General features: G+C 56.5%; 1 protein-coding gene across 2 annotated transcripts; it reads left to right on the top strand.

Annotated features, from left to right (window-relative positions):
- The first annotated feature begins 760 nt into the window (after positions 1-760).
- LOC116942988 (putative methyltransferase NSUN7) lies at positions 761-18957 on the top strand. Of its 2 annotated transcripts, none has more exons than XM_032955552.2 (11): positions 761-1486; positions 8325-8383; positions 8872-9080; positions 9620-9772; positions 10277-10460; positions 10574-10886; positions 11528-11671; positions 12128-12229; positions 15881-16016; positions 16398-16521; positions 17307-18957. In XM_032955552.2, exons 1-11 carry the CDS (start codon positions 1210-1212, stop codon positions 18042-18044), a joined length of 2439 nt encoding a protein of 812 aa, XP_032811443.2. In that variant the 5' UTR covers positions 761-1209; the 3' UTR covers positions 18045-18957. The 2 variants fall into 2 exon arrangements, with proteins under 2 accessions (XP_032811443.2, XP_075923531.1); XM_076067416.1 differs by lacking the exon at positions 761-1486 and adding an exon at positions 6287-6578.
- The last annotated feature ends 47 nt before the right edge of the window (positions 18958-19004 follow it).

Consider the following 19004-nt stretch of genomic DNA (forward strand, 5'->3'; position numbering starts at 1 on the left):
TTAATTAGAAGCGTATCAACGGCAGCACGGGTTCATCCTGTTCGCTTTTTTGCCTCCGTCATTGATTTTCCAAGCAGCTTTTATTGGAATAAACGGCGCTTAATCGGATAGATAAAAACACATGAATTGGGAGCCTGGTAACTGGAGATAAGGCGAACTCATGCCAGGGAATATTTAGCTGAAGCGATGTAAATATAAGCTAGGAAACACCACCACACGCACACACTCACAGCGAACAGGTGGGAATTACAACTACGGTAGTTATGAACTTGCCACCAGCACTTACGAAACTAAACCTATAGTACGTCTTTTTATTCTTATAGATATCTACGTGGCTTTACCGAAAGATCCAAATAATATGAATTCCTGCAGTCACGAAAGTTTTAAGTCAATATTTGGTACATCTTTATTCAATAATGTCTTTTCAGAAAACAAATATTAAATATTGTTTGCAATGCATCTGCTAGATGGTCTCCCCAAGGGATGTTGGTTCGGGTTATTCGGCCACATTTCGCCGTGCTGGTCAGCGCGGGTTGCCGAAGTAATCACTCGCCACGCTCTCTCCACTGCTAACGTTGCTCCACAGTGCGCTCGAAACACGTGGGCACGTTGGCTGCTGCTCTGATGACCCCGGCTCCCTCCCCCCCCCACACCTCTTCTCGCGCGCCACTCACAATGAAGCAATGAGAGGCGGTGGGTCGATGTCTTTCGTTGTTGTTGGAGGAGGTTCGCGGAGGGCTACGATTGGGTCCCCAGGCGCGGTTACGCAAGCGGCGGTAGCCGCAAGAGGCGAGCCTTATGAAGACACAGAGAGCCACCCACCCCACCACGCTCACTCAGCACCCACCATCCACCCAGCCACCCACCCATCAGGAGGCCCCTCTCGAGTACACGGCGCACTCTTTTGCGCACGCACGCAAAGATCACCTCCCCAATTGCTAGCAACCACCACATAGTGTAGCCGAACACAGGGCTGTTGGGGAAAGTGCCGTGAACGAGCTCTTATTGTTAAGGAGGGCACGAGAGCACGAGAGGGGGGGGGGGGGGGTGCGTAGCCGGGACGCACGCGCACGCACGCCGCCGTTTCTAACCTCCCTGCGTCTCCTCCACGGGGGGAGGAGTAGGAAGCAGAGGCCACCACCACCACTACCTAAGAGCACCCTTCCTTAATTACGCCTGGAGCCAGCAGGGACCCCCCCCCCCCTCCACATGGCGATGGCACGGCCAGGTAGAGCAGTAGCGACGCGCGAAGCTTCGGGGCAGGAGGAGGAGACGGAGGCGCTGGGACACCGCGCGGGAGGATCCGAGCGCGAATTCGCGGCCGCCGCGGCGCTGTTTGGCCACCTGAGAGCGGACAGCCCCGCGGACCGGGCCGTGCTGCAGTACAGCGGCGAGAAGCGGCTCGGGGAGCCGGGCCTGGCTCTGCTCCACGGGGATTCGGGAGCGCGACGCCGGAGCTACGCGCTCGCCTTCTCGGCCCTCAAATGTGAGTGGGGCGCCCCAGAGCGCAGCGAGCGGTGGGCGACATCGGGAGGGAGCGATCATTCGGTGCCCGCGCGTGTGCTGGCTGCAGCGGTGCGTTCAGGAGGGGGGCGCCAATGCGGAGGTCTGCAGGTCAAGAGAGGGCTTCGGCCGATGGAGAGTTCGTGTCGTTTTGGGATTCATCCTCCTCCGTTGAAGGAGCGCGGGCTACGGTGGCTTTACTCATCGGGCAGGTGACTTCATGACGGTGATTATTGTGGTGATGGGGACGGTCGGCACAGGGGGGAGCGCAGGTGATGCATCTGTGTCCTTTTGGTTAGTCAACCTATGACACCTGGCTCTGTCCCGTGACCCTCCTGTCAGCGAACCTTCGACACTTCAACGTGGCCTCGCGCGAAGTGTCGAACGTATTTGGCGTGGTGTCAAACCTCATGTTATCGGTGGTTGCAGTCGGGAGACAATGAATATCGTGCTCTGCGCGAGACTGGTGTGTATGCGTATCTTGGGAGCGGTGGCATAGTGGCGAGCGCACTGCACTGCGAACTTAGCCAGCCTGAGCTCGAGTCCCCATCAACGGAGAACATCCGTCGCGCGTGGTATCTTGACAAACCTGCCCCTAAGTCGACTGCGCCTTAAACAAGCAGCGGGTTTGCGGCGTGGAAAACATCGGCGCCGGGGAGACTGTGGCGGCGATGCGCGCTGTTCCCTATGCAGCTCCACGGGGCTTCGTTCCGGTATTAATAGGAGCTCGCCAGCAGCACATACCCCCCCCCCCACTACGAGCAGTAGTCAATGGTTATACTGGGCGGTGATGCGGGGATATTTGCGTTCACTTGTGGCGCTCAGGGTCTTCGTTTGCCAGCCTTGTTCGCGAGTCCCGTACCCTTACGTTGAGAGCACCTACGTCCTGCACGTACCCCCCCCCCCCCCCCCACGTGGATGGGGACTCGATCTCGCCTCCTCTCCCTGCCACTTCCTTATCTCATCACGAGTCCCCCGGGACGCCCAAGCAGCTGATCGTTGCTCGGGGAACCGCACGACTCGCCGGCGATTCAGTCGCGTTCATCTCAAAGAAGTCCGTCAATAGCCCACAGATGTTTAACTCGTTATCATTATCAGTACGCGGCACCGGAGGATGGCAAAACGTACAATGAACGCATGTCAATCCACTGCTGGACGAAGCCCCTTTCCCGCCATGTCGCGTCGGTCAGAGGGGTTATGCGGCGAAGTATTTCGCCATGCTGGGTCAGTACGCCTTGGTGAAGTTGGTGGACGGGAAGAGGGCGAGGGGGGGTGCAGGACTGGGTTCGGATATCCCTCGCCACTCATGCAAGCCGTGGCCGGGAATCAAACTCAGCTCACAAAGTTCGGAGCACAATGCACTAACCACTGCGCTACCTTGGGGGGTGTATAGTTGTTGTTTTGAAAGTGATAACCTGGACAATACCCACGCATTCGTAGGAGTAACAATGATAGCGTTGCACAGATGGATTACATAATCCATTGCAGTACTGAAATCTTTAGGCCATCCTGCAGCTCAAGCCTATAACATCTGGCAGTCCCAGGCAGTCTCCCATTCTGGTTACTACTTGGATAGAGCACCATCAAGGCTTGCCAGGTGTTGTAGGTGTGTCCCGAAGATCGTGGCACTGAGTGTAACCCTTTCTCCGGTTTATTCTGACATGAAGTCAAAAACACTCATTCAAAAGTGTCGGCCACACCCGATGTGGCAGCATCCTCCTGCTGCTCCCGGGCTTTTCGAGTTGTGGTCTTGAGAATCGGTGGTACCAGTACCTCTGTTGGATAAGCTTCGACTACTATTATATTATCCAAGCGTCAACCACGCTCCCGCTCACCTCCTCCCGCTCACCCCCTCCCACTCACCCCCTCCCGCTCACCTCCTTCCGCTCACCCCCTCCCGCTCACCCCCTCCCACTCACCCCCTCCCACTCACCCCCTCCCGCTCACCCCCTCCCACTCACCCCCTCCCACTCACCCCCTCCCACTCACCCCCTCCCGCTCACCCCCTCCCGCTCACCCCCTCCCGCTCACCCGCTCCCGCTCACTCCCTCCCTCCCGCTCACCTGCCCTCACACACCTGCTCCCACTCACCCCCTCCCGCTCACCTGCACTCACACACCTGCTTAGCTTCCACAACTCGAACGAGCATCGAGCGCTTTCCCGACGGACGATTCGCCTGACTGTGGGCGTGGCATAGTTCATAGTTAGGTAGTTCAATAAGTTCACGGCGGCGTCTTTTGAACACGCGGTAAAGAGCCCACGGAGCTGGCAGGGACGAGGAAAAAGAAAAAAATCCCCCCACCCCCTCCCCCACTCCCTCCCCCCTGCATTCAACGGAGAAATAAAATCGGCGGCGCGAGTGAGAGGCGAGGCGGCAATAAAAGTCCCCAGGTCTCTAAGGGAACGCGCGGCCTCACAAGCCGACGAGACGGGGTCACAATGGCCGGGGTTGTTTGTCCACCCCGCCGAGCAAACAGGCGAGTAAAGACAACTCACCCCGGGGGCGTCAAATCACGATAAAGAGCACCACCCCCACCACCACCCCTACCACCTCCACCACCACCACCACCTCCACCACCCCTACCACCCACACCACCTCCACCACCCCTACCACCCACACCACCTCCACCACCCCTACCACCCACACCACCTCCACCACCCCTACCACCCCCACCACCTCCACCACCCCTACCACCCACACCACCCCCACCACCCACACCACCCCCCCCCACCACCACCCCCACCACCCCCACCACCCCCCCCCACCCCCACCACCCACACCACCCCCCCCCCACCACCACCCCACCACCACCCCCACCACCACCCCCACCACTCCCACCACCTCCACCACCCACCCCACCCCACCCCACACGACCCACAACACCCCCACCACTCCACACCTCCATCCCACACCACCACACCCCCCACACCACTCCTCCATCCCACGCCACCCCACACCTCCATCCCACACCACCCACCCTTCCACACCCCCACACCTCCACCCCCCACACCTCCACCTCCCCCCCCCACACCACCCCCACACCTCCACACCCCCCACACCTCCACCTTCCCCCCCCCACACCACCCCATACCCCCACACCTCCATCCCCCCACCTCCCACCCCCCCACCTCCCACCCCCTCACCACCCCCCCACACCCCCACCGCCTTTGTCGGCTGTTTTAGTCGCACGCTCTCTCTGTATAGCGGACGTGGGTTCACTCCTTCACCCCAGGACACCACTGAAAATGTGAGTCCGGCCTATCCTCCCTCTCCCTTCCCTCCCACGCCAATGCCTGCAGGATTTATTGATTCCAAAAACAACGACGACAAAACCGCTCCTCCGCCACCCTCCACCACGGCGAGGCATTCCGATCGACGCCCTGCGCGGGTTGCTAGGGACGAGGTCTCCCAAAGCTTCTGCTGAGGTCTCCTGGGACTGGCGGATACCTGGCAGTCTTCATCTCCATTCGTCATGGCATTGCCGCGTACGATGGCAGCACCGTGGTTCAGATCTGCTGGCCACGACGAGAGGGCCTTCGGCAGCGAGAAAGTTCCGTGTCGTTTTGCTGCTCCTCCTACTCCGTTGAAGGAGCGCAGACTGCGGTGGTTGACGATACGGTCCATAGTTTGGGTTGCATGGCCACATGCACGCTGCTGCTGCTTGCTTGTCCATTTGCGAAAGACGATGTGCATCTCAGCCTCCTTGTTCATGTTCCGATGCGGTCGATGGTCACACCGCCGGTGGCTTGGAGGAAACGTCGGAGCCAGGTGCGCCGATGTTGTCTCGGATGAGGTGGGTGGGGAGAGGGAAGCTCCTTCTCTCGCCCCCCCTGTCACCTGTATTCGTGTGACCTTAAACACAACGAACGCACAACGAATACCGTCATCTAAGCCGGAACACCCTTCGTTTTAAACGTCATTAATTTTAATTTGTTGATAATAACAATTTACAAAGCTTTCGTCAATCAATTACAGGATGAAGGTCTCCCCACGCCACGTCAGTCATGGAGTAAGTTTGACCATACTTCACCAAGCTGGTCAGAGCAGGCTGTGGAAGAAGGCGCCTGGCTTATTATATCAGTCGCTGCTGTTGTTTAAGCCTTCGCTGGGAATCAAACTCAAGTTGCTGGGCCCTGAGCACAGTGCATCACGGCTAACCCCAGTAATAACCACGTAGTAATGTTAATAAAGATCTTTGTTTATCCGGCCTCGCTGAGTCTCAAGACTCTTGCTCAGGAGGGCCCCTCATTGGGATGTTTGGCCAGTTCCATTCATGAGCGTTTAGCTTCACGTGGGAAGTAAAACCACGCGTGTGTAACACTCAAAACTCCACACAGATGGATTACAAAAATATCTAAGCACGTCCTGCCATCTCTTGGCCACGTCACGGTCTGTCCCGTTTCCACGTTTCCATGGCGCGACCGAGTATTTACGTTCGACCGCGGCAACAACAGCCAGCGAATGGGGCGGTCTCGCAATGCGGGTGACCAACTTTACCACTCACGGAGTCTGTTGAACTTCTTTGGCGCCGTACGCAGCCAACCGTGCTAATCGGAGGCGCGGGCGAAGGACAAACAAACTAAACACGAGAATCAGTTCTAATGCAATGAGTTTTCACTCTATATTTAAAAGTGCCTAACTCCAGTGGCGTCCTCACAACGGAAGGAAGAGCGTTCCAGACGGCCGCAGAAGCGCACCTGAAAGCGATGCGGTGACCGCCGTCTTTGGCAGCGGCGATCACAAGCAGATTTTAAACTTGGAACCTTTTTACCCCACGGAAACTCTCAACAAGGGTGCGCTAGGTCTGGAGACCCTCGTGCGTTCTGCGTTTCGTCATCCAACGGCGGATCAATGAGCAGGGCCTCTTGTGGACTGCGGCGGGGTGTCGGGATGAGTCACGTGCTCCACACACACGGGGGGAGGGTGGTGACACTTCGCGTGTTTCCAAGTAAACGAACTGTGTCCCTCGGGTGTGTGGATCGACTTTGCAAAGCTGAATCCGGACAATGGAAAGAGGGCAGCTGCTCAGACATCGTCATCATCGTCAGATGCAGCTTTACATCGCTTGAAAGGCGTGAGTAATCGTTCGCGAAATCGCGACTTGGCCTGCGTCTTTTTTACTTGGGCAGAGTGCGTGCACTCTCAAGGGCTGTCATTGGGACGTGCTCTTTTTTGTTGGAAGCGACCTAGCCATCACAAATGATCGCTCAACGAAGTGGCTTATCATCATCACGTGGGAATGTGTTAGTCAAATGCTCTAAACGCGTGATGTTGATAAATGTGGAGGGAAAAACCAGAGGATCCGGAGAAAAATCCGTGCAACCACGGGGAGAGAGACACGCAAACTCCAAATATACAGGGGTCAGGGTCGCGATCGAACCCACGACCTCCTTGTATACCAGGCGAGGTAGTTAAAATCTCGCCATTGTATTTATGTTGAAATTCATTCGCACCGTACATAGCCAACCGCACTAATCGGAGGCACGGGGAAAAGACAAAAAACTAAAACACAAAAAGTTGTTCTCAAAGAATTGAGTTTTTAATCTCTCGGGCTGGGATGATGATGGCCGCTGCGTTCATGTCCATCGTGCTTGTCTAAAACCACTGACGTAGACATGAATTCATTAATTAGTGCAGCGCATTGATTAGAAATATTTTCTGAAGATATAGATCATTACCGTTAAAAATAGCATCCCCACGAGTATGTATCTGTGAACTTTGAGACATTTTTGCTACTGCGAGGTTGTCCAGTTTGTGAATTTGCCCACTAATAATAAAAATGTAACTTTTCGTTTCTTTAACGAGTGCTCTACAGCCGAGCTGACACTTGGTTAGGGGAGGGCGTGCATTGGGTTGTTTGTAAAATGTATTATTTAATGAGAAGTTTTGTTGCATGTGGCAGGATATTTACTACTATAATGAGCCAAGAATGTCTGTGTGTCCCGCGCGTGACGTCACTCCACGTTGACCAGCCCCCCTCATTAATAATCATGAGCAGGTGACGTCACTCCACATCGAAAAGCCCCCCACATAAATATCATGAAGAGGTGAGCGTCTTCCAAATGGTTACCCCCCCCCATTAATATTAATTAGCGGGTGACGTCACTCCACATGGGGGGGGGGCGAGGCGCCTCCTCCCCCCTCCTCGGCGTCAACTTACAACCCTCACTACCAAGGCAGAACCCTCACGTCACGTGATCTCCGTCACGCTGTTGTTGAGACATCAAAGAAAAAAGGACGTCATGATGAACAAGGGATTATAACCTTTACATGAAATAAGTCTGTGTAACCGCGCCCTTACAAATTGCACACGAATTGATGCAATGAATACATCACGTCGCGGTCTGTGCTTTTAGCTTGCAAGTTTCAGATTTACTGCAATACACCCGTCCTTGGACGAGTGTATTGCATAGAAAGGCATAACACTCAGAGGTCCGCAGTTGCTGTGCTGCCATCCGTTAACCCACATCGCTGCAGCCCAAGGGGGTTTGGGAGTTTTGCGAATCCGTGCGAGTTTTATACTTTATAGTGACCAACCCTAACCCGCCTAAGCATCGGGTCAAGAGGCGCAGTGTGGTCGGAACGCGACTTGGTGCAAGGAGTAAAATTGGGGGGGGTGGGGGGGGGAGCCCCCTGTCCCAATCCTCCCCCCCCCCCTTCTTCGCCATCTGACGCCTTGGGGCTCTCTCTGGCCCGTGGGCCACCACAGCAGTTGCACCGCCTGCACACTCGCCAGGCGGTGTGGCCACCGCAACCCGAGTCTGGCCGCCGCCTCCTGCCCGCGACATTGAGAGTCGCGCGCGTTGTGTTTCTCTTGCAGATCAGACGCTCATCGAAGGCGTCCTGGTGGAGAGCGGCTTCTACTCGGCGCAGCTCATCGTGAGTAGAGCCCCCGAGCGCAGCACCCAGCGCGCGTGACGGCTGCCAGAGCTGCTGGTCTTTCGCCGGCACAGTCGGGGTTATCGGGCACAAGGCCGCTCCCAGCATCCCGAGGCACTTGCGAACGTCGGGATTTCGTCCCGCTTCGATACTTGCGATATGCGCGAGAGGGAGGTTGCTACTCGAGCGGGAGGGCAAGGGAGGGGAGTGGACGATGAGCAGTAGGCGAGGCCATCGTCAGAACGGGCGAGTGCCAGTCTTGCGCGGGGTGGGCACAGTTATTGAGCGGAGGGCGCCGAGTGAAAGCGCACGGCGCTGAGAGAGCGAAGAGCCGCCAGCTCACCCACGGTCAGAATCTCGCAGGAGCGCGACGGCTGTAACGGAGCGCGCGGCGCGACGGATCTCACCGGGCCCGGCGGTCGGGCAGTCCGGCCCGGCGCAGTGACCGAGGGCCACCCCTGAAACGTGTTCGTGCGTCGCCTCGCCAGCCGGACGAGCTGCTGCCCCTCGCCGTGGTCCTGTTCTGGGACCTGCAGCTGCGCGGGTTCGAGCCCCGGGACAAGGAGGAGGGACGCGAAGCGAAGAGTGGAGGGAGGCACGGGGCGAGCGGGGAGGCTCGGAGTCGCCAAGAAGGCGACGGCTGCAGTGGCGACGGAGTTGGTGATGACGTGCGGGAAGTTGATGCCGCGCTCTTCTCGTGAGTAAACTGCAAACCGACAACGCCTTGAACGCGAAACAATTGTATGGACTGCATTGGCAGCAGTGCACAAAGGCAAATTCAAATCACTCTCAGAATCAGAATCCTTGTCTTATTTTTCCTGGAGAAATCCGATCAGCTGTGAAGCTCTTTTTCACAAATGTCCAGCAGGGGCTTGTTCACTAACATTGGCTCATAACAGGAAAGTATTTATCGGAGTAAAACCTTGAACGGCCATGCAATACGAGCCATTGTCCAATACGTTAGCCGATTGTGTTTATGTTTTGTGCACGTAGAGCTCTTTTGTCAGTCCACCGCATTGGCACGTGCCTGTGTAGGCTACATTAAGGCCGACTTCACCACGCGCTTCAGTGCAGGTGGGTGAAGGCGGAGAGCAAAGGAGTCGCACCACAGGAGGGCACAACAACGGATGTTGTTGGCCTGCCCTCTGCTGACAACACAGCAGCAGCAGCCTATGGCACCCGTTGTACACGCACGGCGGTCGCCCTGTCCCACGGCCGCCCTACCACTCGCCGCAGGTTCAGGACGCGGCTGCGCGCGTCGCTGGCCCGGGGTCGCATCCGCCGCGGAGCCCTCTCCCTCGACTCGGTGCTGCCGGAGCCGCTGCTGCGCCGGGAGAGGCGCGCCGGCGCCGCTCCCCTCTACGCCTGGGTCGACGGCGCGCGCTCGAGGTGAGGCTCCGGCGTGCTGGCTCGCTCGTCACCGACTGAGAATGACGGAAAAAAAAGCAAAGCAGGCAGGGCTTGTCGCGGGGATGAGAATATCCTCGCGACGCGGGGAGAGTTGAGAATCGCTCGTAAAATTGATCGACGTTGCTTGTGATCCCGCTACGCACGGACACGCCGCTCTAACATTCGGTCAGGGGATTTGTGTCAGGCCTGGGGTTTGGTGTGCAAAGGCCGTGACGTTCGAGTGGACGTTGAGGTTAGGGCTGTACGTTCGGGTTATCGCGAGAATTCAGAGGAGTTGCCCGCGACACTCAGCCACAGCCGTGATGACTGGCACGATCCCTTCCTTCATCGAGGCTCGTTGCACGTCCAAATATCGTGCGTAGCCTCCTGCGGCGCGGCTGCATTCAGACGCTCCGTGCATTCAGCTCGAGAGAGAGAGTGAGAACGCTCTGGGACCAGTGCTCCTGTGTCCCAACCGTGTACCTGCGCCACTCTGCCGTGCAGTGAAGAGGAAGTGCAGAGGGCCCTGTGCGACCTGGGCTTCTCCCAAGTGGAGAGTCTCGGGGATCGGCAGGACCGAGTGTTCTCTCGGGACCGGCAGCTCGCCGACCTCCTCATCTTCCCGGGCCAGCGGCGGAGCGAGCTGCTCGACTCCGACATCGCCGAGCGATCCGTGCTCGTGTTCCAGGTGGGTGCGCGACGTCACCCTTCGGGGAATAATCACCCAGCGGTGGAGTCCGCATTTAGCGTGAAGGCGACCGCGTCCACCGCTTTTAAAAACGTCTCGATCCCGCGCCGCAGGACAAGTCGCGCTGCGTGGGGCCTCACGCCGCGGTACGGCTTCTCGGGGAGGAGGGCGACGTCGCGGTCGTGGGGGTCGGGTCAGGGGTCGCGGGCCTGCACGTCGCCTCACTCCTCGCCGCGCGGCGTCAGTCTCCGGGCGACGGCGGTGGCGCCGTCCCCACCACGATCACCACGGCCACCACCAACGCCACCGCCAACAACAGCGTCGGCGGCGGTGGGGCCGCCGCCGGCTGCCGCGTGCTGGTGTGCGCGGCTCTGGGAGGGGGCGCCGGTCAGCAGCCGCCACCGCCGCGGGGAACGACGGCCGACAGTGAGTCCTCGCCGCACCTCCAATCGGCACGGTCGGCTACGTTCGGTGCAAAAGAAGTTCAACGTAGGTGCGTGCATGCACGTGGAACCCGGCACCCAACGAGTGCTTGTGTTGGTTTTCTACTCGAACAAGGCGCCATCGTGAAGGCGGATGGCTGTTGCCACTAGCGTTCAGAGTAAATGCGAACGATTGTGGTGTGTGTGTGTGTGTTATTGGGGGGGGGGGGAATGTGCATCGAAATAACGATCAGTAGAAATTCTCAAGCTCCCCAATAGGTGCTTCGAACGTCGCGCATGGGGGGACTTGGTGCGTTTGGCACCGCGTCAGGGGCACGAGTGACCCCTCCAGCCACGAGAGGCCTCTACGTTAACTGCGATGTAAAACAAAAAATAATCTTAAAACGCGACATTGAATCGTGGCATTTCACCGAGTCACGAGGGGTGGTTGCCAACCGCCACACCTCGAGTGCATTTACCGTACCCGTGCATGAACGTTCGCTCGTTGAACTTCTTTAGCACCGTACTTAGAACGACAGTCCTACGTGCGGTGCATCGTCGCCACTGCGCGCGACCTCGCACAGTCCCATAAACCCCACACTGACGCCGCTGTCACGCGTGCCCACGCTCACGATGCTGCGGCAGACATCAAGTTTCTACCGGAGGCCTTCCTGGACCTGCAGCCCGGCGACTCCCGGCTTCAGAGGGTGCGGGTCATCCTGCTGACCCCTCCGTGCTCCGCCTCGGGGTTCAACGACCCCGTGGAACTGGTCCTCGGCGAGGGAGCGGGTGAGTGAGCGTCGCTCGCCTCCCCGCGCGCATGCGCGGAGCCCCTGCCGACCTACTCCAAGACTGCTACCGTTGGTAAAACGGACGCCGTCACGCTAACGTCACGTGAACGTCACGCTATCAGATGCGCTTCTACGGCCGTCTGGAACACTCGTCTTTCCGATATTAGGAAGCCACCGGGAGTTATGCACTTTTAAATCATCTCCATTGAAAACTAATTTGTTACGTTTAGTTTGTTGTCCTTCCCTCGCACCTCCGATTAGCACGGTTGGCTACGTACGGTGCGAAGAACAAAAACATTATTATGGAATTCAATTGTGACCTGGAATTGTGAAAATTAATCTAATCGATGGGGGGGGGGGGTTTGGAGCGTTGGGGGTGAAATGTTACAAGTTTCCCTGCCTTTGCCTCTGAACTTTGCTGCTGACCCCTGCCTGTGACCTGTTGCGTCGCCAGACCTGAGCATCCTGCGCGACGCCGTGAGCGCGGAGGAAGAGGAGGAGAACCTCGCGGAGCTGTCGACGCGGCAGACGGAGCTTCTGTCTCACGCGATGCGATGTGCGTCGCCCGGGCACACGGCCACGGGCGCCGGCCCGGGCGGGGGGGAGGGGGCCACGCTGCACGTCTCGTGAACACCGGCTGCCGCTTGCGCTGTTAAGGCGCGGGTGACCGGGGTGCGGACGCCCCAGTGAGCGTGCAACGTTGAGTCAGTGTTGTCACATTGTCGGAACCGGTGGCTCAACGGTGGCCCAACGTTGCATGTTTGCTGGAGACTGCCAAACGACCAAGTGACCCTGATAGCAATTACGTAGGACTGCTTTTTGTGTTTGATTTGTTGTCCTTCCCCGCGCCTCCGATAAGCACGGTTGGCTATGTACGGTGCGAAATAATTTCAACATACATACATATAAACATACAAACAGTACATACATCTCGGAAGCTAAGCAGCTTTGAGCCTGGTTAGTACCCAGGATGGGTGACCGCCACCAGGGCTTGCCAGGCGTTGTGTTGGGGCTGTGAGGTGCGGCTAGGAGCTGGCAGTGTTGAGCATCACCCCCTCCTACGGGTGTCTCAGAGCACTCCGGCTTCCTCCCACGTGAAACCAATTCATTCGGTCGTGGAATTTTCCAAAGTCAAATGGCAGTAGGGGCCCTCGTAAGAACACGTCTTGGGTAAATATTGAGAACGGCGGACTGGGCATCAGTCCACGGTCTGGTGCTCTGCAAAGTCTGGAGGTGGCTGCTACAGAACGGAGCCCCTCCCCCCCCCCCATGTCTAAGAAGGAATGCCACGCAGTGAATGAGCTCGAGGCTCTGTGGATTCTCGAGGCACTTTCGCCTTCACGTCTGCGCCGATGGGCAACGTTCGCGAGGACGCCGTCCGTCCGCCAGGTGCCTGCGAAGAGGCGACCGCGATCTCGGAGGGGAAAAGCAAACAACGGCAGTTGTGCGTTTCCATACTTCTCCCCCTAAACGTTTAACCTTCTCCGAACGGTCAGGTGCAAAAAAGCAATATAAAGTCGAGGGGGGGTGGAGACCATCGGAGCCACGGCACAGTTTGCCCAGGCCGCCTGACTCAACACTCGCTTCAAAGGGCGGTCATGGAGGGCGCTCCACGGTGCTGTTCGTGTCGAGACTTCCCGTGGGAAGTGAACAGCGGCGCGGGGGCCCGGCGTGGGCGGGGGTGCAGCCGCCTCGGGGGGGGGGGGGGGGGGGCGGGGAGGGGGTTAAAGGGTTCGTGCCAAAAAAGAATATAATTGAACATTTGAAATCCATGCCATTCTTACACTGTATTGCAACGCTATCCCGGATATAAACGTAAAACGAAGCTAAACTATAGTTTGCCAGTAATTACGGTGCAATGTTGCAGTGTGGTTTTACCCGAGTAGGTGATGTGCGTGACAAATCACCTCCAGTCTCGACGCACGAATCCACGTCCCATCTGCAAAGGCGCAGGGTTTCTCATTTGGAGCGCAACGCTCCGTTGGTTAATATCGATTAAGCTCACGATAAGCGGAGCGAATTGCGTGTTTTCGTAACTGACGTTTGTGGCATGTGCGATCGTACACGGGGTGGAGCGATTGATGGTGCAGTGGTTGAGTGCGCTGTGCATCGACCCGGCGACCCGAGTTTGATTCCTGGCCACGGATAACAACGGTGACGAACCGGATTTTGGCGGCCCCTTCCCTCCACCAACCCGCACTGACCGACGAGAAAGTCAAACAACCGGCACGGCACTGGGGAAACCTTCATCCAGCAGTGGACCACACATCAATCGAAACCATAAATCGTGGCAACTCATCATTGGGCCTGAATCGTCACACGTCGTTTTTGGCAAGGTGTCCGTGCGTCGTATTTGGCATCGGGCAAATGAGCGGCTGTCCTCTGCGCACAAACGGTGCCTGACGTCGCGCTGCTCTTTCTCGAAGCCAGGTCCACCCCCCGCACGAGAAGAGCCGAGCAACTATTATAATTTTAACCAGGCAAGGCCCACTGAGCGTCACAGCTATTCTTTCAGAAACGACCTGGCCATAGATGAGAGCTCGACGAAGTGGCTTAGCATTTGGAAGTGTACAGCAGTCAACTACTCTAGACGCGTGACCACGGGGAGAACGTGCAAACTCCAAATATAAAGCAGGAAGTCGTCAGGGTCGGGATCGAAGCCACGACCTCAAGGAGAGGTAGTTAACGGCTCGCCAACGGGGCGCCCCATCACAGCTACTCTGGCAGGGCTTCCTCCTGCCACCGTGCTCAGGAATGACTTTGCTTGAATAATTTTTTCCCGCCGTCCACTCGAAAGCGAGTGAGCTGCTCTCATCAGAGAGCTTCGCGCGAGAGCAGCAGGAAGGGGAGCAGGTTTGTGTATTCGTTGGCGTCGTGTTTTCGGAACACGACTGAGGGCACTGGAATTGACTCACGTCGAGTCCCCGGGGATGAGCAAACAAATGGACTGGCTGTGTGAAAAAAAAACAAGAAGACGTTTTACCCTTTCTGGCAATGAAACAGGAGGCGTTTAGATGTTCAAACACCAAATAGAAACATCTTGCAAGGAATCATGTCTGTATTCACGATACGTACTTGTGGTGAGCATGCAAACAAAACACATGCTCTGATGATGACGATGTATTTTTTCAATCATATATGCATATACAATGCATATATATAGTATTCAAATGCAATGCATATATTATCTACAATGCATATATTATCAGAGCATGTTTTTTTTTGTTTGCATGCTCACCACAAGCACCACGTGTGTTGAATGCAGTAAACTTCATTCCTTGCAAATGGTTTCTGTTTGGTGCTTGAACATCTTAACACCTCCCGTTTGATTGCCAGAAAGGGTAAAACCTATTCCTATTTTTCATGCTTTGATACTGGCAAAAAAAGGTCCCAAATTGATTGCCTGTGTTCCACTACAGTTGTTTCACTTAAAACCGTGGCAGGGAAATTTTATTTTTCAAGAAATATTTTTTTTTTATCTTTGAGAACCCAAAAGCACATTTTTCAACTATTTAAACTTTCGTTTTTATATACACCGAGATTCATTGTTGTCATCAGCCACGATTACTCCACTGCTGGATTGCGGGCTCCATAGTTACATGACACTTTTTTTTTAGTAATCATCGAAGTCAAGCCCATGTTTCTCCACTCCAACGACCACATCATCTTCATTTATGACTGCTGCACAACAGGAAACATTTTTTCTATACTAGAATGACGGGGGCTAGTCCCTCCAAAGAAACAAAATAAATTTCCTTCAAGGTGGTACCCGTTTTACCGCCCCAGCGGGGATGATGGGTCAAATCAACCACCCAGCTCGGATTTCAGCTCACAGCCCTCCAATGGCAGGTCGAGTACTCTGCCCATAATCAATATATTAAAAAATGTGGATTAGATCGCATTACAAAAAAATCCCATAAAATGTATTACGGCTAATGTTGGTCGCTATAGCCCACGTGTGAAACGCGTCCTCTCGCCACCGCGCCGCAATGGCCCGTCCTCATCAGCACCAAAAGCAGCCGTGATCGATCCACTGCTGGACGAAAGGCATCGCCCCCACAGACAATTCCCGTTCTCCCAGCGGCGCGTGCGGCAGTTGCTCGGTCGTTTGCCGCGGCCGTTCGCTCGGGTGCTCGATGTCGTCTTGGCGCGGGCGCTCAAGGCGTGCGCGTGCGTGCGTGCGCGTGCGTGCTCCCGGTGCGCGCAGTCCCCCGAGTGCAGGCCGTGGTGTACAGCACGTGCTCGCTGCACGCACGTGAGAACGAGGCCGTCGTGAGCGCCGCGCTGTCGCGACAGCACAACGGAGGCGGCGCCGCCGCCGCCACCAAAGTCGCTCCGTTCAGGTGCGGCGCGTTTTCCGCAAGACCGCTCGTGCCGCCCCGCCACTGTCCAACCGTTGCCACCACTACCGGCACCACCACCAGCACCACCACCATTACCGCCTCGGCACCGCCATCACCAACCACGTTCCCGTCACCTATGCCCTCACTGCCACCGCCACCAGCACCTACCATGACCAAGCGTGTGTGTTACGTTGAACTTCTTTGACGCCGCACGTAGCCAACCGCGCTAATCGGAGGTGCGGAGGACAACGAAGCAACCAAACAAAGCCGTTTTAGCATCATCATAAAGTCCCACACGCGGTCACGCAGCGTCGTCGTCCCCTCTCGCCGTCGCGCGACCGCTCACGGCCTCCGCGCGTGACCCCCTGGCCCACCACGCAGGGTCGCGCCTTCGCCCGTGCGGCTCCCGGAGGAGCGGGAGGGCCCTGCGGGAGACGCCGGGTTCCTGAGCTTCGCGCCGTCCGACTCGCTCAGCGGCGGCTTCATGGCCGTGCTGAGGAGAGAGGTGAGGCGGTCACTCGGCTCAAAAGCAACAGTGGCCCCGATGCCATCCCTAACGGGGGCCAGGAGATGTTAACTGCCTCGCCTGGTACGCAGGAGGTCTTGAGTTCGATCCCAACCCTGGCGCCTGCTGCTGTATATGCGGAGTTTGCGTGTTTTCCCCGTGGTCGTGTGGATTTTTCTTTGGGTCCTCCGGTTTCTTCCCTCCACATTTAGAATCGACATCGCGCGTTCAGAGTTTTTGGCTGCTTAGAGATTTCCAAATGTTAAGCGACTTCGTTGAGCTATCATTTGTGGCCAGGTCGTTTCTGAAAGAGCTTTATAGCTCAGTGGGCCTTACCTGGTTAACTAAAAAGTTTAGTTTCGTAAGTCCTGCTCCCAGTTGTAACTAATCATGAGGTGGTACTCATATCCATTGGGAGTCCAAATTGTGGTTTTGAACCATATCTTACCGTCATCATCAGTCGGCAATGAAATAAACCCCTATTCGACGAATGTCTGCCTAAGCCGTCGCCGTCTCTGATGCTTTCATCAGAGACGCAACGACCCACAACGAGCTTCTGCACACGAGCCGATTTCATTAATCCCAGCACCGCGGTGGATGAGCCGTACATCGTACCGCTTGTAAAATGTACCCCGTTGAATTTAAAATTCCATTTGAAACGTCGTAAAATGTGCGTGGGCCATGCAATCACCTCAACTGTCGACCTTAACAGATGCTCGTTAACAGCACCAGCCTCAACACTCAATAAGTCTATGAGGAGGATCTGTGTGTGTGTGTCTATACAGGATACCTTGGAACCTCTCACTGCAAAGGAGATCCTCGCTCGGGCATCCAGCAAAGGCTTACTGGGGGAACGGATCAAAAAGACCAAGACCAGACGACCCAGGGGACCGAAAACTCCCGCCAAGCGCAGCGACACGGTGGCGAAGAGAGCCGCCAAGGTTTCCAACGGCGCCGCCAAAGCCAGAAGTTTCGGCAGCTCGCTGCTGACCAACGGCTTTCCCACGAGCCGCGGGGTTCTCACCGCGCAAGCAGCCAACGGGGTGACAGCGAACGGGACACCGGGCCAGAGTTCGGCTCAATATCCGGCAGCGGCGGCGGCGGCTTCGTCGGCGGCAAAGCCACCGACGAGGCCGCCCGTGCGGACGGGTCCCCTGCCAGGGATGCTGAGGGCAATGTGGCCCAGGCGAGAGAGAGGAGGGGCGCAAGATGCAGAGGAGGAGGCGGCAAGGAGAGACGGCGGTCGGGACAGAGGGGAGTTGGTGAGGGAGGCCGTGAGGCCCAAGCAGCTGCTGCTGCCCAGCGTATGCATCTCTTTCCCCGGCGCCGGGGGAATCCCTGCCCACTCTGGGCGCGGCCTCCCACCCATCGCCACCAACAGCAACAGCGCCGCCGCCAGTTTCGCCCTTGGATTCTCTCCGGCGTTTGAACCTGCGCGAACACCAGTTTTCGCTACTCGGTTCGCTCGTGGGAAAACTGCCCAAGGCAGAGGAACAAGCCAGCAGAATTGGCCCCTGCTCTGAAATGCTTGTGGTGATTGGTTGGGTGGGGGGGTTTGGTGGTCACAGACAGTTTGGTGGCAGAGAGGTTTGACCGACTGACAGACGATTGCCACCTCAGACGAGAAGATCAAATTTGGTTGAGGGAATCATGGGTGGCGCGGTGGGATCCTGTCACTCACGTGCATCGTCTACATCGCAGAGCTATTCTCCCAACTGTCCATGCATCGACGTTCAAGAGTAACCAACTTGAGCGATGACACCGAGGATGGAGCTGATGGAGCTTATGGGGCCAACGGTCAATAGAACAGAAGCTGGCACCAAGGGGCAAGTTTGAGGCAAGGGGCATGGGCACGGCATTGCGAAGTGAAGCCCCGGCCCGTGGCGGTTGTGAGCTGCGCCTGGGTGGGAATGGTGACATGCTGACACATGGAATGGTGACACATGGAATGGTGACACAGGAATGATGACACATGGAGTGGTGACACAGGAATGAAACCAGCCGCCTCATCGACTCCAGGGCGAATGCTCTAAAGCAGTGGTTCTTCACCTTTCCTGCAGCCTTGCACCCCTTTGTTAATCAATAGTATTTTTGTTAATACGTAGAGGTTTGATGAACCAAAGTAGTTGTACTTACGTGCCCGTGCTTAATTTGTTTCGTTGATTTACCTTCTAAAAAAATCTGGACATGTCTCGCACCCCCAGAAGGGGCATCTCGCACGCCAAGGGGGTGCGTGCACCCCAGGTTAAGAAGAACCACTGCTCTTAATGTTTAACATCTCACATTTCTGCGACGAGCAAGACGGTAACGCTCACGTCTATGTGCGTAACGTTAAAGTCCCAAAAGTCTGCGGCAGTACACAATGGGTTTAAAAATCTCTATCCGAGAGGTTTGTTCACTTGAGTTATAAAAATGATCTACGTATGAGAAGGCTGACTGAATTGCACTTGCTGATTATTTTAAAATGAAATGGGCACTATTTC

This window comes from Petromyzon marinus, chromosome 16 (assembly GCF_048934315.1).
Source record: "Petromyzon marinus isolate PM22_M1 ecotype Great Lakes invasive population chromosome 16, UKy_Petmar_22M1.pri1.0, whole genome shotgun sequence".
Classification (NCBI taxonomy): domain Eukaryota; kingdom Metazoa; phylum Chordata; class Hyperoartia; order Petromyzontiformes; family Petromyzontidae; genus Petromyzon; species Petromyzon marinus.